This window comes from Pomacea canaliculata, linkage group LG4 (genome assembly GCF_003073045.1).
Source record: "Pomacea canaliculata isolate SZHN2017 linkage group LG4, ASM307304v1, whole genome shotgun sequence".
NCBI classification, from domain to species: Eukaryota; Metazoa; Mollusca; class Gastropoda; order Architaenioglossa; family Ampullariidae; genus Pomacea; species Pomacea canaliculata.
Window position 1 is genome coordinate 7026797 of NC_037593.1, and position 20115 is coordinate 7046911.

At 43.2% G+C, this 20115-nt stretch overlaps 2 protein-coding genes, 1 long non-coding RNA gene and 1 other non-coding gene across 10 annotated transcripts; 2 read left to right on the top strand and 2 right to left on the bottom strand.

Moving 5' to 3' along the window:
- Window positions 1-2190: 2190 nt before the first annotated feature.
- LOC112561818 lies at window positions 2191-12214 on the bottom strand. Of its 6 annotated transcripts, XM_025234566.1 has the most exons (5): window positions 11689-11793; window positions 10007-10218; window positions 8371-8536; window positions 5912-6179; window positions 2191-4501 (listed from the first exon to the last, which is right to left on the bottom strand). In XM_025234566.1, the coding sequence occupies exons 3-5, from the start codon at window positions 8523-8525 to the stop codon at window positions 3422-3424; spliced, it is 1503 nt and encodes a 500-aa protein (XP_025090351.1). In that variant the 5' UTR covers window positions 8526-8536; window positions 10007-10218; window positions 11689-11793; the 3' UTR covers window positions 2191-3421. The 6 variants fall into 6 exon arrangements, with proteins under 6 accessions (XP_025090351.1, XP_025090352.1, XP_025090350.1 ...); XM_025234567.1 differs by lacking the exon at window positions 11689-11793 and having other exon boundaries at window positions 10007-10590; XM_025234565.1 differs by lacking the exons at window positions 10007-10218; window positions 11689-11793 and adding an exon at window positions 9050-9968.
- Trnae-uuc lies at window positions 5237-5308 on the top strand. The gene has a single exon. It is a non-coding gene; the product is annotated as a tRNA-Glu (tRNA).
- LOC112561824 lies at window positions 7682-16239 on the top strand. Of its 2 annotated transcripts, none has more exons than XR_003098731.1 (5): window positions 7682-7822; window positions 12148-12360; window positions 13900-14066; window positions 14880-14987; window positions 15680-16239. It is a non-coding gene; the product is annotated as an uncharacterized LOC112561824 (long non-coding RNA). The 2 variants fall into 2 exon arrangements; XR_003098730.1 differs by having other exon boundaries at window positions 7686-7822; window positions 12145-12360; window positions 15680-16238.
- A 110-nt stretch (window positions 16240-16349) lies between these two features.
- LOC112561822 lies at window positions 16350-19584 on the bottom strand. The gene is made up of 4 exons (XM_025234574.1): window positions 19452-19584; window positions 18586-18751; window positions 18113-18300; window positions 16350-17525 (listed from the first exon to the last, which is right to left on the bottom strand). Exons 1-4 carry the CDS (start codon window positions 19480-19482, stop codon window positions 17167-17169), a joined length of 744 nt encoding a protein of 247 aa, XP_025090359.1. The 5' UTR covers window positions 19483-19584; the 3' UTR covers window positions 16350-17166.
- Window positions 19585-20115: the final 531 nt, after the last annotated feature.

Here is a 20115-nt window from a genome sequence, read left to right on the forward strand (position 1 = left end):
ACCTGCTAGAGAAACTGTATCTGATAATGTCACTTCTTGCCTAATACCTACTCAATCTCTCTTCCCTGTTCTCAGGTAATCAGAGCGATTTAACCCTGAGCTTTATTTAAAACTCGCAGGAGTAGAAAGTAAACAAATCGTCAAAATACTATTTCCTGAAGTCAGGAGAAGTAGCACACATCAGTTGTCAGCATAGTCTACAAACATCTCTAGCACTAACCCTAACACAATCATCAAACCTGTTAGGTCACAGATAGTTAATTAACTTATGTTTATACTCACCCTTTGGCGAGTATTAGAAAACGGAGACATGCTAGCTTATGTTCTCTGTGTTGTTGACCTCTTTAGATGTTTTGTAGACATGAATGTCGCTGTCATTGTCTTGTTATTGTCATTGGAAATTTCAAGATCTTTCATAGTGCCTAGATACGAGCAAATAACAGAGAAGAAATGAAAAAGAGGGACTGAATCTTGGTTACGTGTCCATTACTGCATAACAACGACAACTACAAGAACACCAATGTGAGCTGCAGGAAACAGTGATAACCATCAACAGACAGTTACAAAAATTTAATTTGTCAAAACACATTTTGTCCTCATTGGTTATATTGAGCGCAGGCGTGTGTGTGTGTGCACACGTTCCTGTATGAATGCGTGTATGTATGTATGCGTGCATGCATGCATCGATGTGTGTGTTTGTGCTTTTCTTTGAATAATAATAGTAATAAGCACACGTCCTCCACTTTGGAGGTGAAAGCACACCACAAACATTTGCACAGCTGTACGGCAACGACCAGTCCCAGAACATTTTTCATTTTTACGCTCTGCCTGCATCTCGCCTGATGGAGAGCAATAGGGGATGGGATGGGGGTGGGGAGGGAGCATAATCAACGAGCTGCCTGCGAGCAGGATTAGAAAACTTTTTTTTTAAAGAACCGACTCCTCCCGTTGACCTTTAACCTCGCGTGACGTAGGCGTGCACTTAATAGACGTTCTCGCCGCGCGACGATCAATGCAGGAGGCAAGATAAATATTGGATGTCCGTAAGTGTCATCGTCGTCAGCATCGCAAACACGCAGCAACACCAAAGGAGGTCGCAGTGATCATATGCTCGATCGTTTTTAGCGATTTCTGCCACGGGGGTCGTCTTCAGGTGACATTCATTTGCCATCAACTCCTTTTGTCCTCCTCCCTCTTCCCTCCTGCTGCCGTTATCGTCACGATGACAACAGCGTAAATGTTCTGCTTTCGTTTTCTTTCTTTGTATCGCATGCTGCTGCTACTCTGTGTGTGTGTGTGAGAGAGAAAGTTTTTCAATTCCTTCTTTGAATCGCCAGGAATCCCAACTGTGTATTACATTCATGGTCCGATTGAATCATCGTTGCACCACATCTCACGGAGCAGCGGTTAGCTCCTTCAAAGAGGAGATTTCCATTTGATAACGAGGTCGCTCCCGTGCAAGCCTAATTATACCCCCCACCCCCGCTTCCCCTCCCACCTCCAAAAAATCTACCTAGAGTCATTTCTGGGGGTTCGTGTTGACGATGAATTGATAATCACTTTGATAGTCCACTTAATGAGTACTTCTGTGTGGACAACAGTTCACCTGTGTATGTGTCCTCGCGATTACACACACACTGAACAGGAGAGAGTTGAACTAAGCAGACAGTTGTGTACCTTTAATGAACTGCCTTTAATGAATAGTGATAATAATTTTTTTGTTTGGCATTCATTTAAAATTTACTGAGCCTTGTAAAGTCCCGTTAACAAATTTGAAGCTCTGCCCAGTTTTGATGAGAACATTTGTTAATTAGAGCGCCCCTAAATGAACTAAATATTCCAATTTTTGTCTGACAATTTTGCAGAATTTTATTTTCCCCTGAACACCCAGTCCCAGGTTAACTGTCACTCGAGCGGTTTTCTGTCGGATGGCCTAACAGTGCTCAAGCTCAAAGGGGAACAACTCAGTAAGGTTGTGAAAGATTGCGGTAGCCTCCCATATACCATCAAACGTTAGTACGAGCGTCCTGGCTCATCATTCAAAAAAAAAAAAAAAAAAAAATTCCTTATAAATTCAGTGACTTTTAAGATGGAAAGAATGAGGCCTAGGAGATTCACCAAGGATTTAAACACGAGCCTATGTGTAGCAGAACAGTCCTCAACCAACACTCCGACACGTTTCTCTGGATATCAGATTTTGTTATTTATTTGATTTTCATATCTTCGTGTATTTTCAAACATATTTGACTTCTTGAAAATACAGCTTCACAATGATATTCAAGTGCATTTCTTACCCTTTACACTCAGTTTCTTATGACAACGTTTCAAGTCAGTGCGCGTCGGGAATATCCCAGATGCTCATCATTGCTGGTGATCTGTTTGTATACCCAATGATCTCAATTTTATTTAATTGTGTACATAAAAGTGAAGGATTCCATCAGAAAAATATCGAGTATTTATATACATGTAGAAAAATTAGCCCAACCCTCTTTTTTGGTACCTGTTTGTGCCGGATTAATTAGGAAATTTTCCTGTTTTTTTCAGTCACCGACCAGAATGGGGACGGAAGTAACAATATTCAAAGCAGAGAGTACTATCCACCCTTTCATTAAACCTATGAAGGATGCGGTTACCTATTAATAAACATCTAAATTGTCATGTTGGTTAAAAAAAAGCAAAACAAAAAAAAAAAACAAAAAACAAAAAAAAAAAAACCAACAATTAAAAAGCTAATTCACTGAAATAAATTATTAGCTCTTGCGGATTTCTTCATTTCCCTTTCCTACCTCAGCAGACCACCAGCATCTTGTACGAACTTAGTCATTACCAAAACATGAGGTAGGTTTAGCTCTTATGTATACTTATATATTTACAGTTGCACTATTTTGTTATGCCTGAAAAACAAGAAAAATATGTTACCAATGTACTGCCACCAGAAAGGAAGATATCATTCGTGATGGCAGGGTGGTGACAAAGTGGCCCACAAGGGGTCTGGCCCCCTTCTGTCAAGGATCAAGATTTAGCTCGGCCGTAAAGTCTGTTTTAGCTCATCAAGGTCCCAATTTTTCACTGTAAGTTTTCAGAATTTTTTTGCCTCAGTCAGAACACAGTCCTTCAGAGCTCACAATTCTTCTCAAACTCACTAATGTTTGCTTCTTTTGAAAACACATGTATAAACTTTAGACAAGTTAAAGGAGAATGTCTGTATGACGTTTGCCTTCTTCTCAACTCCTCACATGTCCCCCAAAAATATGATCCACCTTACTAGCCACATTCCCTGCTTACATTGTCGCTGACGCATACTTATTTATTTTGGTGATTTTAAGACAAACTGAGGAGAATGGTCATCTATGAGTCGTCAGGAAGAGATTTACTTTTTTGGAAACTGAAATCATGTCAAACCTTTATCACAGTTGTTGTGTCAAGACTTGCTTGAATACTTTCCGAAACTGGATTGAACCATTTCTCGAGGGTTTTCTTCCTCATCCAATTTCTGAACTACTCTCTCGCCCAGTTCTTGACCTCCTTCGTCCAGTTCTTGACCTACTCCCTCGGCCAATGCTTGACCTTCTCTCTCGTCCAATTCTTGTCCTACTCCCTCGTCCAATGCCTGACCTTCTCTCTCTTTCAGTTCTTGACCTACTCCCTCGTCCAATTCTTGTCCTACTCCCTCGTCCAATCCCTGACCTGCTCCTTTGTTCAATTTCTGACCTACTTCATCGTTCCTTTCCTGACCTAGGGTTGCATAAGGCTGCAGGCAGTTGCACCTGTTGCCACGGGAGACGCTTGGAAGCCGTCGACTAGCGTAGCGGTCGTAATCATCGTAGTCCACCAGCTGAATGTTCACCAAGTCGATCCACTCCATTTCAAGAACAGGGGGGGACTCAACAGGAGCCCTTCTCTCGACACCCACCGGGGGTAATCGGTAACGTTTGTTGTAGCCGGGGTCTAGCTGTGACGTCGGTGTTGCTGGATACGGTCTCGCCATCTTGCCAGCTTGTATCAGGTCACCCAACAGCTTCGTCTTGGTTGCCATGACGTGATGCTTACTTGAAGGTCCACTGCTTTCAAACGCTGTCTTGAATCTCGTCGTTTCTCTGTGCAAAGAGAGCTTGTTCAGAGTCTGCAACCTAGGCAAGCGTTCTGTCTCGGAAACTTCCCTCGGCGTCGATGGAGATCCATTCTCCATGCAACGATCCACAGCCTGGTTCTTCCGTTTCTCATGTACAGCTCCTCTTTTCTGCAGACCATTGGTGGCGAGCTTGCATGTGGCGACAGTCAAGGGAGGTAAACACCCATCAGATTTGACTTGCCCCTCATCCTCTTTTTTGACTTCCACGCTGTCACTGGACGAAGGGGAGGGACTGGAGGACTTGCGGTCTCTCAGGTGACCAGTAGACACTCTCCGCAGCAGAGGCAGCAGCTCACCTATCCTAGTCTCGCCAGCACTTTCATCTTTTTTTAAGTTGCTCAAGCGAAATGGTACTGGCAGCTGCTTCACCTGGAAAAAAAACCCCAGACTGGAACAACATATTTAGCAACTACTCAGAACCATAGGAAAGCAACGAAAAAGTCTGTATACAAACTAAAACACCCACTATTGTTCATGTACCCGTTCCTTTCAGTTTTTCCATCAACATTCTACAAGTCTCTCCTTGACAACTTACAAACACTCTTTCACTCTTTCACTCTTTCCACACTCTGGTCCTGCCAAACAAACCCAAATCCAGACTGACATAAGCACCTCCGAACATTTGTGACCTAGTGATCTTTGCCCTTTATGTCCAGGCTCAACAACATTAAGTAAGCTATTAGAAAAGTGGTTATTCAACTGTAACACCCTCAGACCCAATATCATACAGTGTCGTAAGATGCCCGGCTTTAGGGGCTGGGGATGGTGCGGGTGTGGGGTGTGTGTGTGTGAGGCATACTCCATGCTGACAGTGAACGATTTTCACAGTCACACATTACGGATTAAGTATGGGGTACACACACACGGGTACACGGTGGAAATGTCACAACATATATATATTTTTTTATTGTTCTGTTACTCTCGTAAATAAAGATTTGTGCAAAAAAAAAAAAAAAACCCCAACAAAACAAAACAAAAAACAAAAACAACAACAACAACAACAAACCAACAAAACAAAACAAAAAACAACAACAACAACAACAACAACAAAAGAAAAGAAATTTGTGGTTTCAAAATAATAATTCGATAACACAGAATCAGCTCTCCCGTGTGGTCTAGTGGCTAGGATTTCTGGCTTTCACCCAGGCGGCCCGGGTTCGATTCCCGGCACGGGAAAAAGTTTTCTTGAATTTTATTAAAATATGATATGATTTTAAACTGTCGCTTCTATAACGGATGATGTATGCTACGGTTTGCTAATTTATATGCTACATAAAGTTAATCTAAGGAGTCAAAGTTTGGAGATTTAATTGTAAATCATTTCCAGTCTGAAGGTGGTTCAGGTGGGGCGATCTGAAATAGTACTTGAGAAAAGATCATGCTTCATACTATGCTCATGCGCAGGGTTCACAGGTAACGCATGCGCAGATATTCTGATTTTATTTGAAGCAATGCAATACCTATTTCCTTTGTCAAGTCAAACATACAAGCACATTAAACATCATATTCCTTCAATCCCTCATCTCACAAACAACAATGGACAAGTTTTACATACTCAAACGTGAAAGATACTTCCCGTATCTTCTTTCAGTGTGTGTGCGCATGCGTTACCTGAGTCCCCTGCGCATGCGCACTGTGTGAAGCACGATCTTTTCCGGTAATATGCCATAACCGCCGGTAATCGGCTATAATCGCCGGAATAACGGCAGACCGTGGAGGTCTTGCATCTTTACACACTGTTCTTTGCACCTGTGTCTACGTGTGCTGTCATCAACGTACCTGTGACTTGGCAACGCCCCTATGCTGCTCCTGAAAGTCCTGCAGATTCTTCCGGAATTTGAGATGCTTGTCAAAGGGTCTGTCGATGACGAAGGTCCCGATGCCCATGATTCTGCGCTTCTCCTTAGTTCCTCTTCTGTTGCCAGTCAGGGTTTCGGACGTCATGTGACAATTTGTGAAACTTTCCAACGGCACCAGGTTCGTTGACGTCACGAGGGAAGTCATGATGCCTGGGAACCGAGTGGACCCCAGTGTTTGTACTCCCAGCCTGCAGAATACAACACACGGAGGTACAGCAAAAAAAAAAAAAAAAAAAAAAAAATGAGCGACATTTTAACCATTTGATCCATTTTAACCCCTCTCCTTGAAAAGTTATTTATCTTTGTTTGCTTGAAGGTACGAGGTTCTTCCCTCAAAAGCTGACAGCGTTGTCCAACCTGACAGCAATTTTTTTGTGATAATTTATTTACAGAACCTCACAGAATATTTCCAAAATAAAGTGAGTGGTATGACATAGATTAGGGATGCCCAACCTACGGCCCGCGGGCCATATCCGGCCCGCGACGCGGTGCCATCCGGCCCGCGAAACTTCTGCCCACAGTGCAGGAAATCGGCATGGTAGTAATAAAAAAAAAAAAAAAAAACGAAAAAAAAAAAAAAACGAAAAAAGGGAAGAAGAAGTATTTGTCCCCACGTAGGGGCTTCTCTCAATCTCTTTTTTCGATGGACGAACATTTCGATTCAGTGCTCCGACTTGGTGTCTCTACGATGAGGCCGGACATTCAGAAGTTGGTTTCGGGAAAACTTCAAATATCCCACTAATTAGTACATAATTAATGGTAAGTACAACTTGTTTCTAATAAAAAAAATGGTATCTGCTCTATTTTTGTTTTCTTTTTTGTATTTTTGCGGTGAAGTGGCCCGCGACACGGCTGTCCGAAATGGATATGGCCCGCGACACGGCTGTCCGAAATGGATATGGCCCGCGACACGGCTGTTCGAAATGAATATGGCCCGCAGGCCGAAAAAGGTTGGGCATCACTGACATAGACTATTAACTAAATAGGGCGTAAGCACTTTTAAATATTCATTCTATCTCACTCTCTCTCTTTCTCCTTCTCTTTGTCATGTGCAAAAGGAGTTAGTCGTGGGGGTTGATGGTGGTGGAGGTGATGGTGTTGTTAGTGGCGGTGGAGAACTAGCTAACGGACGGCACTGCGGCTAAGGGTGGACGCTCAGAGGATGATGGGATCTAAACATGGCCGTGGAAACAACCTGATCGATGTGTGAGCTTGACAGGAGAAGAAAGCCAGCACACACACCGCTTACCGTCAACCTTTCTCTCGCCTTTATCCGCTCTCCCCGCGCAAAATTTCGCAAAGTGGAATAAAATGTCTCATCCTCATCCGTTCTGTGAAGCGGTCTAATATTCAGATGGCAATTTGAGGGCAGTAGGGGTTGAAAGACGGGGTCAGGCATATACCTGTGGCCGGACATGGCCAGAAACTATTCCTCACGACCGTCTGAAGAGTTGCTAAAGCTTTCCATGACCTACGGCTGTTTGACGACCAATGCGCGAAGCTGTTCAGATTCTGAAATGCTGCAAGAGTTGCTTATTTTCCGAGAATATTTACTATTTACTTACCAACTCACGACATCCATTGAGTCCGTCACTGTCCGCATGATTTTGCATTCTGCTGACGACAGTCACTATTCTGACGTCGTGTATTACGACAGTCACTATCCTGACGTCGTGTATTACGTCATATTGAAAGATTTCAATTGACACGAAAGATTGATAGATCGCTCTGTGTTAGCAGAATTTGTGTCAGCTGAGGTCGTAGGGTCAGCGAACTAGAACGGGATGGAAATCCAGTGTGAAGTGAGCAGTGTGTTAAAACTGTTCATAGTGTGAGTATTGTGTACAGTTGAGCCTCGCTATCTGAACTTCTGTATCCCATTTCCCGCTTTTTCATTTCTTAAAAAAAATCATATCGTAAGGTTCTAACTTCATATTTTGAATTATAACTAGATCTAAACTAAAATTTTAACGAAGACTCAAATTCGGGGCTTGATTGATGATTTAATTGCATGCGTGTCACAGATGTACATGTAAATGAAGCTCTGAGCGGCGTCTGCAACATTTCTGGCCCGATCTGTATGAATCTGCATAAAGGACGTTAAAAAAAAAAAAAAAAAAAAAAAAAAAAAAACAACTTGGCAGAAACTGGACTTTACTGTTCATAGATGTTTCGAGAAAAGTTCCCCACTCAAGTAGAACTGCCCGCCATCTTTGAATCTGCTCATGTCCCTCACTTGCTTCCCAAGTGTAGCCTAACCCCAGTGGTTATTCCTAGCTGCTTAGTTTATGATGGTGTCATCATTGACTGAAGTATTCCTATCATTGCTAGATGGCGAATTAGGTCGTGGGGATTCAAATATACTGCAGAAAGTCTTACCCGGATATTGCTATCGGCATGCGTGCCAAGGATTTCTCCTTCCGCTGACCGGTCATGGCGGCGCATGTGGTCAGGGGAGGTAATGTATGGCCAAGCGCACCACGTGATACCAAGAACAATAAAAATAAGGATTGAGCTCTCCCAGTCTTGGTCATCCAAACTATTTCTGAAAAGAGGCAGTCAGATGGCGAGCTTCAACTGAAGTTTAGATGATAATGGAGATCTATAACACATTGGAGTCATTAAGCTTATAAGGAGATATATAATAAACACATTGGAATAATTAACCAAGTTTACGATTCTGACATCAAATGGTGTAAGTCTGGCTGCTGACATTATTTATATAAAATTAATGCACATCTGGGACTTTTTTGTAATCGTGGATGCTGTACACTTCTGCACCCACACGCACACTCCTAGACACGTGACACTTTTACATGCATGTACGATAAACACACACACACAAGCACGTTTTTGGCACATAAATACGCACACATACGTATGCACACACACACACACACACACACACACACACACACACACACACACACACACACACACACACACACACACACACACACACACACTGTTACGTACACTCGCTGATGAAGAGATGTTATGGAAGAAAGAATCTGTAGATGATAAATTTGTTATATTAAGCAGAAAGACATCTTCCTACCATAGAGCATGTTCGTTGTTCGGACCCTCTCTTGTGAAGTTCTCGTGACATTTTTCTCGTGACACTCTAGTTACACCGTTCTTGTGATACTGAGGTCACGCTGTGAGAACTGTTTATGTTGTAGTTATTTGGTTCTTATTATGCCATTGTCAGAGCACCGCTGAACCGCTGAACCACTCACCGTCGCAGCACTGAGGCCGCGTTCTTTCTCCACCACACGCCGCGGCGCTGTGACAGCAGTGGTCCCGACACTCCACCCTCCAACCTCCAGCCACCCGCATTCACCTACCCCTCCACTAACACGCATATAGAAGGCTTTGTAGGAGTACTTTAGAGAGACTCACCTTCCGACTCACATGCCTGCACCAGCTCCGCACCTTCTTACCTACCACCACCTCTACCCCTCCAACGCTGCCCCCATGAGGCGGGTACGGGAGGCAAGGAGGTGTTCCAGACGGACTGGAACCAGCAGCCACACGTTGTGCATGATAAGGACACCGCGGGAGATGTAGTGGGAGACCAGAGGGACCTCACAGGAGTCAGTCCGTCCGAAGCTGGTGCGTTCCGCCTGACAGGAGCTGGTGGTCGGCTTGCATGAATGCTTTATCTCGTTTCCATGCGTAAAAGTGACCTCAGATTTTAGCGAGGGATTCACCCCAAGAGGTCCTTGTACAAGCCACTACCCAAGACTATATCTCACATCTCGGACACGGACATCGGGTTTCAACATGGATACCTAGAGTTGATTTATGTGTCAGCGCAGTTAGGCGTGCAAGCCTGCTCCTTATTTTGTATACATGCTTGTGTGTGTGTACAACCCGTTTTCTTCACAATACATCGTAGTATTTACTCCCACAATCTCGCAGTTAATCAAGTCAATAACATCAGCAAACCTTTACGGCATTGGCTACAAATTGTAACGGACACTTACTTTGTTTATCACGCAATTAAACATACCGGCAACAATAGCAGCTGGTGTTGTATTCGCAGGTACAAGGTTGTCGCCTTGTTCAGACCCTCATTGCACGCTCGGCAGTCGCCCTCGTCCTCCGTCCGCGGGATTTGATGGCCGCATTATGCGGAGAGACACTTGGGTCCGGGCCCTCGCTCTCCTCTCACTTTATCAGCGGTGACTGTGATTATCTTTTACAGTTGCTTGGTTGCACGCACTGCAAAATTCTCTGCAGTTTAGAGTCGATAGCGGTTAGACCCAGGCAACTGCTGTAAACTTTGTAAAAATTCATTTACCCAATCATTTAATCAATCAGTCCATCGATCAGTTAATCGTCACGGTTACTGGTTATTTTCAGTTGTTTCTACAGACTCTGTGCATTGTACCTGTATGTGAAAGTTCTGCGACATTTGTTTGTCCCTGCACTTGGTTCATTAATTATGAATTCTTTTTCCAATTCATCATTCACTTGTGTGTTGCTCCTGATGAACCAGACAACCCGTTAATGTTTCGAGATCTGACACAGCAATATCGATCATATCAGAAAGTGTTCTAAGCAGTGTGCCATCCATTCCTCCCCCTCCCCAACTATCTCTGGCTGCTGTACGGGCAGTAAAAAAAATGGGAGGGAGGGGCAGTACTCCAGTCTCTGACCGCAATGGGAACACACAAAAGCTCTTGTTGACACCGGGGATTGTATTCATCGGAGACAATAGATGAAAGATACTTCCATGGCAGCCTCAGTTGCACTCCCTCAAACCTGTTTCATTGTGTTGAAGTCAGATACCCACAGTTTCATGCTCCACGGTGCATTTTATTATTATTTTTTAAAATCAGAAACAAATATCACCATGCAGACAAAGAGGTTCAACAACACCAAGATTGTACATGGATAAGCTTACGTTGTGAAGGCTTTAACCAATGGGAGAGCTGGATTCATGTATCTGGGTGCAAAGGTCAAGATTACAGCCTCTTTCTTTGCAGTGTGATTCATAGGCATATATCTCGAAAATGGAAAGAGTTTATTCAACCAAATTTAGGCGAATAGTATCTTGCGCCGAACTTTACCCAAGCATAATAAAAATGTCCCCCCTACTAGTCCTTTAATGTTTTTCTATGAGCGGTGATTAACTTGTGATAAACATATTTTGAGCTGTATACACTTTTAGGAGCGGAGTGAATCTCATATCGGAGGAGGTGTGTCATTTCGTTTCAGCGGAAAAGAATCTAAAAGCAGACCACATAAAACGGCATGGAGAATATTAAGAAGTTCACTAATAATGTGCTGGCTTCCGCCATTTTTACAAGCTTCGTAAATGGGAAAGAAAGATCATTCATTCTGAGCAAGAGAGACCATTCGTCTAGAGTAAAAACTAAGGCACGCTCGCTAACCGTCCAGCATGTTCCGTGTCACTTTGTGTCACAGTCATGCGAGACCAACTGATATTGATTACAGGTGAGAAAGGGTCAAGCATAACAAATGTTAACCTGAGAAATGGTCACGCTCCACAGCGTAGGCTGTATACATCCCTCGTGCTGACGGCAAACCTATGTTACAGAACTAATTGATGAATATCATCAGGATTTGTTCGTCGAAGATATTAGTATAAATAAACAGGTATGTTTAATAATCGATCATCATAATAATTAAAACTACTGGTAGAACACCGCAATAATTTATGCACACCTGTGAAAAGATGAATCCAGGTAACCTCCTGGGTGTTGTCACCTGGCAAACGCCCCACCACAAGAAGAATTCATCTGTATTGTAAGTGAAGGTGAGGTCGTCTGACACGGAGAAGACCTACGCCATCTTCTTCCAAAGTTCGACAATAATAAAATCTCATTAGATTGCCCCAACTTTTAGCGAAATGAATATGTGCTAATCCATGGAACATAGAGAGAGGTAAATTTTCAGACCTGACTAAAGCATTTGATCCTTTCTGTGAACACAGTCCTCCTCATCAACCTATACAGTCCATCTACTTCCAAATGAAGTGCAGTTGCTCTAGCCATGCAGTCACATCCAGCAAAACAATAAGTTGCATTTCATTCACTTAAAAAGACTTTCAAAGAAAAACATCTCACCTTATGAATCTTATCAATGAAATAAGCGGTGAAAGAAATTCTTGTCTTTCCACAGCAGACCAGCCAGGTAGACACACACCACTTCTGCTGTTTCCTGCACGTTGACAGCGTTCTCTCCGTGTCGTGGTAAATGCAGGGTGTGTTCACTTCTCTCCATGTAATTACACTTCACCTCCAGTCCTTGATTGGTGTGGCTGAAGATCTGTGGCATTCACAATACCAGGCCCTTTGAAAACCAACACTGCTAATTCACCAGAAGCCATAGCACCAGGTTGGTCAAGTGTTTTTTGTTTTTGTTTTTTTTTTTGTATACACAATTGTTTCCAGCTTGCAGAGTATGTTCACAGAGTGTCTACAGTATCTATAGTCCTGCTGAAAAACGCTCGGACCATTAGAAGAAATCACTCATGTGGTTGAATAAAGGATCAACAGAATATCCGTGAACATACCTTTGGGTGCCAGATATCAGAAGCCCAGCGTCCACACTTGTTGTTAAGCCACTGATGGTAAAGACAACACCTGCCATCCTCACATTCCTCAGTTGCCTCTTTGCCACTAGCATTCTTATCCTTCTCAGCCCATCAGTCACGTTCTGTAATCTTTCTCTCCTTTTCATTTCCTTGTAGCTGCGCCCCCTGGAATTATTTTATAATCTCCCTTCTCTAAAGTCATTTACACGTTGACGTCCTGAGCTGTGTGAGATCCTGCCAGAGCCAAGAGCATTCGAAATGAAATGCCCGAAAGTGAATGGAGTGAAGCCTGGGTGTAAGTACACAGCCCCCCAGCCTGTGATAATGATACTCTGTTGGTTAATGTCACGCTGGTCACGACACCAGAACCGAGACTCGACTGACTGCGAAAACAAAGTTTCATTTTGAGACTCACGGTGCCATGGTCTGTGGTGTGTCTCCGAGATTAGTTTCCACTCAAGCGAAAAGTACTCCCCCTGCTCCGGTGTTGACTGTGGTGCTAGGAGTGTATACAGCTCAAAATATGTTACCACAAAATTACTCCCTGTCCGTGCATACTGCATTGGTGTTTACTGCTGTGTAGGAGTTTCATTCTTCCCGTTGGTCGGAAAGCTCTCGTTGAGTTCTTTTATTTATTTTTTTATCATTCATCTGATACTCTCAGCTCAATAGCAAACCTTGGTCTGTTGTTCACGAAAACCCTGTTCTGCTAACAAATGACAGGGTAGATGACTCTGTCTGCAAGCCTTGATTATTGAAATCATAATTAGGTTTGCTCGAAATGACGGGCGGTGCGGTGGCTGCCCTGGGTTCAGATCTTGTCTTGGGTACGTTGTTCTTTCTCTGTTTGTGGTATTTGTTTACAGAGCTGGCTGCTTTGCTGGCTCTGCATAAAGTACCAATGTCCCCGCCCTCTCCAAAATATGCTGACAGAAGTACTTTGGTTTCTTTGCCTGCCTGTGTCTATTATTTGTTTCTTTGTCTGTATTATGTTTTACTTCGGTGTTACGTGTCGGTTTCTTTGTGCTGTGGCATGCTGACCCCTGACCTGTGGGTCTTACCACACGTCTTGTGTCACATTTGTATAGCATGATGTCATACCGAGACAAAAAGCATAAAGTCACATTTGCTGTAAAGCATTTCATGAGGTATACTTCAGTCTTGAGACCAATAAACGCATGGATGAATACGAAAATTCTTGAGCCTTTTCACAAGTGATACGCTAAGGTACAAAAAATAAATAAATGCGAACTACATTTAAAAAGATCAAAGACCTTTTTTTATTGCACTGGTTCTGAAATCGTGTCTCGTTGTTAACTGCCGGTGTCCTTTGTGTACAGGTGCACACGGAGTTCTTCGTGCAGCCTTTCAGAGCAAGGAATGCTCTTCAACACTCCAACGAACCCTCTTCAATACGATAATGACAAATATTGAAAATAATCTTTAGTCCAGCAAAAAGCGGTCTTCAACACAGCACTGGACAATGTCAACAATGCAAACAACTGTCGTGAGTGTTTTCGTCGTATTTTCCATGCTTGCTGAGTTGTTGCCTCTCTGTTCATTAACCTCATCTCGTGTATCACTAACCCGACTCCCCATTACATTACCCGAGTCCCTGCCGTTCGCTACCCGAAATAAATCTGGAGACGCAGACACTATCATCAGGCATGCACCCTGCTCACCTTGACCAGGTGGGTTGAACGTTTGACCCCTGGTTGAGGGTGCTCCTAGATTTTGTTGGCCGTAACTAATTGAATCTGTCTATTGTTACCTGAGCCTAAAAGAAATCGGGTATTGTTACCTGTAGGCTGATTCCTGCTAGTATCGCGAGCAGAGGGGCATGACGGGTAAACACTAGCGTACTGTACTATGAAAGTCGATAAATAATTATGGATTTTTCTTTTAGTTTGTTCTAGAGGATTCTGTAATTATTTATTATCTATGATCTCTGTGCTATTCAGCATCTCATAACTGATTTATGCCATTTGTCTTTGCGTTTTGTGTTTTCTATTATTGCTGATTTTGTTACTGTTATTTGTGTTTACTATTATTATTGAATTTATCTATCACTGTTATTTGTTTGCTATTTTTAATATTACTGTTATTTGTATTTGCTATTTCTGCTGTTCTTTTGATTACATGGCTAATTGTCATTTGTGTTTGATGTTTCTATTGCTGACGTTTTTTCTGTTCTACAGAACTTCACTCATCCCACTGTTTTCCTCCGTTTCTTCCATCTAGTAAAACTCTGTCATTTCGTTGCATGCATCACGGACTGACACACGTCCTCCTACCTCTAAAAAGTTGTTATTCATCACAGGTCGCCCAGCCAGTCAGGATTCAGATGAGCAATCAGTCATGCATGGAGAACCTGGCACTGGGGTTTTCATACGGAACCGGTCGGTCATCGTTATCCCTGACTGTAGAGGTGAGGCCATTGACAACACCTTTAATCATGTTGTCATAGCTCCACCATCGGTGTGTGAATAATTTCTGAACAGCCGATTACTTCGGATAATCTGTCGCAGTTTCTACTACCCTTGAGGTTTCTCACAGATGGATCGTTTCGGCAATCGAAGCGGAAGAGGGCGGCGTTTCGTAAAAAAAAATAATAATAAAAAAATAAATAGAAAGGCAGACATTACTGAGTTACAGTTGATGGTCTGGCGATAAAGATAAAGAGCCCAACTGCAAGACCGGTCTTTTTTTTTTTCTCCTTGTACACGAGAAAGCCTTATGGTCGTTCTAAAATATAATTTTATCTAAGAAGTTCGTGCGTCATTAGACACCTGTATGAAGCCCTAATGCTAGGTTTTATCGGTCAAAATTGATCCAAGGCAGACTAATGAAGTTATTGGAGAAAAAGTCTACTCAGTGGTTCTTTTTCGCGAACCATTGAATAAAACTTGTTTGTCTTGCTGTCTTGTGGCCTGCGACAGCTTAAGACTTATTTAGCATGATGGAGGTTCTGAATTAAAGTCTGTGTTGGGCTCAGCTTGTCGGAGGAAAGACAATGGTCTAGCAACTAGGTTTGAAACGAAAAAAAAAAAAAAAAAAGTTTAAGTAACCCCTGGGATTACCTCCCTTTCTTGACTCTCCTGTGCTAATCACGTGTTCCAGACAGCCAACCACTTGACGCCGTGTCGGCGCTAACGGCGCGGTAGAGTTGTGTGGAGAAGCCCTTGGAAACCCGCTATCCACTTTGTCACTGGGAGCTTGCACTTTGACCGTGATTTGATTAACCGCCACCTTGGGAGGGCTTTCAACACCAAACTAAAAAAATTACAAACAAAAGTAGCATGGCTGGCCTGGATGTTGTGAGTACGCATGCGTGAAGAACTTGTGTATGTTATAAATATTCATGTGTCTGTGTGTCGCTAGAATTCGTAATGAACATCACTTACATGTGTGATTGTGCGTGTGCATACCTGTGTGTGTGTGTGACTTGCAATTTATACGTTGTGTATGCACATACGTATGTCTGTATATGTGAGTTGTTAACATGCTCGTGCGTTTGTGTTTGTGTGAATATAGATTATGAATACATGTACGCATCCATTTATAGATTTTATAAATGTAGATTACGAAATAAAAAGGATAATAGGTTGTATATAAGAGAGTGTATTTATGCTTGTGTTTGATGGATATACGTATTATATATATATTGTCTGTGTGTATGTATGTGCATGCATGTATGCACGTGTATGTGTTAAAGAACTACAGTATCCACAATCAGATGTTCACAGTGACAAACCTTTTTCATTCTGAAAGTCAGACAACAAAACAAAAGTTCCAGCAGGTAACGACAGTTAATGCATTTATTTCTTTGTCTAACCTCGTCTCCACAGCTTATGACCAGTAAAATGCGAAGCTTCAGGTTACAGCGCAGGCCGAGGGAGGGTCACCCCCTTCACTTTGCGTTTGAACAAAAGCGGGTACATGCGGTGGACAGCGGAAGGTAGAGAGAAACACGCTAAGGGTACACGATGGTAGAATGTTTTTATAGGTACAATGTCTATGCATGAGGTTCGCTCGGTAAGAGAACAACAACAACAACACATGATATGATTTGGACTACACTATGACCTAAGTGTGACAAAGTGCTGTCACGTGACCCATTAGGGGGGTTAGGTCAACGAGATGAGTGGAAACACAACCATTTGGGGGGAAGGTGGGATAAAGGAAAAAGCCTGCACACATACAAAGCTTTGAAATGAAAATTTTAAAAGATAAACGCTGTTATAATAAGCTACATTTTCCTGGAATACTGTTGGTTATTTTTAAAAAGTGCTTCTCTATCCCACTAGAAGTATTTCACACAGAATAAATTGCAGCTGGAAAAATAATGGCATTTGTTTAGCTTGGAAACAAAGTCATTTTGTGCTGATTACAGAAACTTTTCTTTATGCTACAATTTTAGTAAAGATTATCCACCTTTAATAATCGTGGAGCTTTTAAGAGATGTTTTAAAAATCCTAAAGTTAGACTGCTGCATGCTTCAGGAAGTGAAAGATGGCTGCTACCCGATGACAAAAAATCTTAATGCCGCCATTTATGGCGATGATGTACAAGACCTTTTTATCTTCTGTAAGGGGAGTTTAAGAGACTCAATACCGCCTAAAGCGGAGATAATACCAAGGATCAACCCCGTAATTAGGCATGGGCTTAGCTGTTCCGCCACTAGGGGGCTGGTAAGGGTTGTTGGGGTTGCCAGAGTTTGGGGGCTGGTAGGGGAAGTTGGGATTGCCAGAGTTTGGGGGCTGGTAGGGGAAGGTGGGATTGCCAGAGTTTGGAGGCTGGTAGGGGGTGTTGGTCCCGCTGTTGAGAGGGCCTCGGCCGTTGTTGTTGCGGTCGGTGATGCTGAAGATGATGGGAGCCGGTGTGGGACGCTGTGGACCGGTACCACAGTCGGGCGGAACTCTTTCTGGTCGTTCACAGCGCATGTCCTGTTCGTCGTACACTGTTCCTGTTGTTAGGAAATGGAGAAGAGTGTCAGAAACTCAGGATTGCAAGACTGGCACCCATTACACACACAGAGTAAAGCCTATGTACCTCCCCATATACTCTAGCAGGTATAGTGCTAAAGAGCGAAACATCTCAATGGAATGAAGAAAATGCAGATTGTATGAAAGAACACACATGGGAGAGAAGTGGGTTGAAAAAGAAAAGGTTAATGAAACTTTCAGAAGAATAAGCAAATGAGCACCGAGACTGAAACACTGTGGACAGACTATTAGAAAAAAAAATAGGGGAGGTAAGAGGATAGCGAGAAAAAGAGAGATAGAGAGAGAAAGGGGGAATGGACAAAAAAGGAAAGTAGGGATTGCAAACAAAGAAAGAAAGACTGAATTTTCTTTGCCATTCATGTTGCTATGTTTTGTTTCGTTTGGTTCCGCGCTCCCAACTCACCGACCATCACCACCACTCCCCGCCCTCCTTTCCCATCCTCTGCTGACTGGGATTGTTTGTGGAAACTTGAAGGCACGAGACACCTGGCAAACAGCACTAATCTCCTCATCTGAACTGGCGGACACAGTCCTGTGAATGTCTTACCTGGCGGGCAGAGCTGGTAGCCCATGAAGGTGCTGTTGGCACAGGTGAAGTAGAAGCTGCAGGGCGGGCGGTTCCTCTGAGGATCAGGCTCGCGGTCTGCGATGCGTCTGACGGGGAAGTCGGGGCTGATGAACTGCGCGCAGTTAGGAATCGGTCTGTTGCAGGGTGGCGGCACCCGGTTGTCGCGTCTGCCATCAAACAATGGTGAGAGACGTGCAAGTGTAAAACAAACCAAACCAAAAATTAAAACCAAACAAAGAACAACAACAACAAAAACCAACAGCAACAAAAAACCAAACAAAAACAAAAACAAACCCAACAACAACAAAAATCCCAAGAACAAACAAAACAAACCAGATTCCTGCTCCCAAGAAAAAAAAACCTTCAACCATTCCTTTGGGGTTTCATGCACTTAACTGGAACGCTAGTTTCTGACGAGTGAGCGACGAAAGGAGTCACGTGACAGGACTTACTGCGTGCACTGCTGTGCGTCTTGGTTGTACACCGTGCCGTTGACGCAGTCGATCTGCGAGTACTGGCCGCCTCGGCACAGACCGTAGGCACCGCACGCAAACCACAGCACCCCGTCCGCACCCGTGCAGTCGAAGATGATGCGGGGTGGGTTGGCGGCAGCCAGGCCTGGACATCATCATCAACCATCATCGTAAATCATTCATCAATCATCATCATCTTCATCTTTGCAGGGGACAGCATAAACGCGCTGTCCCCAGTCATCATCAATTAAAGTATTATTCAATTAAAAAAAACTTACTTGCTTGTTGTAAAATCAAATCATTCAAATTAGTCAAAAGTACGTTGTTATTGTAAAATATGAATTTTAGAAATATTACAGAAAAAAATATGTTTTAAGAAGTGTTTTATTTATAGTACAGGGGTAATAAAAACCAAAAACAAATGTATTTTGGCGCCCGTCCCTTGCTCTTCATAACATCCTCCCTCTTCGGTCAGCCTGTCATGCTTCGCTCTCTCTCTCTCTGTCTGCCCCCACCTCTCTCTCTCTCTGATAGCCTCGTGACTAAAGAGTGATTTCAATTTTACATAATTTGAAGGTTCCATGATCTCACCACACTCCATCTTGGCAGTCCAGCTCTTCAAAGTATATGACGGACATGAAATGTTTTCTGATGAATATAAAATCTATCCTTGCCTGAAGGAATTAGAAATCGTTTTATCGGTGATGGCTTTACTGACTAGTTAATTGTTCAAATCAGCATCAAGAGGCGTGACGTGCTATCTCGAGCATAGCCCACTATTTTAGTCTCAGTAAGCAACATTTCTCGACAATTGTCGAGGCTGTACTACTACACGCAGCACTTACCTACGAGGACCGCTAAACACAGGAACAGCATCCTCTGGAAGAATGAGCTTCGTCTATTCACATGTCCAGTCAGCGACTCCTCCCTTTTTATACGTGAAAAGACAAGATTAAAATATTTTGCCAGCAATTTCTCATGCAGGTGGCAACACCGGGACAGTTGAAAGGTGTGGGGGACATTCCCCGCTCGACTGTTGGGAAACGTCGGGAGAGGACCGCTCTAGGAAAATGTCAGCGCGCGCCGGAACATTACTGTAATACCGATGTCGCCAGAGTCGGTGCCTGTAAAAAAAAAGGACATTTGAAGTTTGGAGAAGTGTGTGCGGTTCTAATGTGTTTACCAAGAATGAAATGCAGACACGTGCGTACTGAGCTCACGACAAATAGTTCGGGGCCTCTGGCGTCGTTGAGGAATGGCGGAAGACGCATATCGCGAAGGGACATGAAAGTTCGTGGAGGAATTTCCTCCTCCGGGGGTGTGTGTGTCGTTGTCTTAAGACTGTGACATCTTGTGCCTGGTGGTCGTGCATGTGACTTTTGTCGTCCACCACTTATCTACGCATCTTGTCGGCTTGTAAAGAAAGTACAGGACAATGGATCTTCCATGGAGACTGGATAAAAACGTTTTGCCTTTACTACACCTATGTAAGGTCTAGTAGTTCCAGCT

Bases quoted from the DNA above. Each gene is read 5' to 3' on its own strand.
- LOC112561818 (XM_025234565.1), bottom strand. The intron at 6,180-8,370 runs GTAAGACTTTCT...TGTATTCTGCAG, and splicing joins ATGCCGATAGCAATATCCGG to GCTGGGAGTACAAACACTGG. The intron at 4,502-5,911 runs GTACGTTGATGA...TTTTTTTTCCAG, and splicing joins GGGGCGTTGCCAAGTCACAG to GTGAAGCAGCTGCCAGTACC.
- LOC112561822 (XM_025234574.1), bottom strand. From the start codon at position 19,482: ATGCTGTTCCTGTGTTTAGCGGTCCTCGTAG. The intron at 18,301-18,585 runs GTAAGTCCTGTC...GTTTGATGGCAG, and splicing joins GACGCACAGCAGTGCACGCA to ACGCGACAACCGGGTGCCGC. The intron at 17,526-18,112 runs GTAAGACATTCA...TCCTAACAACAG, and splicing joins CTACCAGCTCTGCCCGCCAG to GAACAGTGTACGACGAACAG.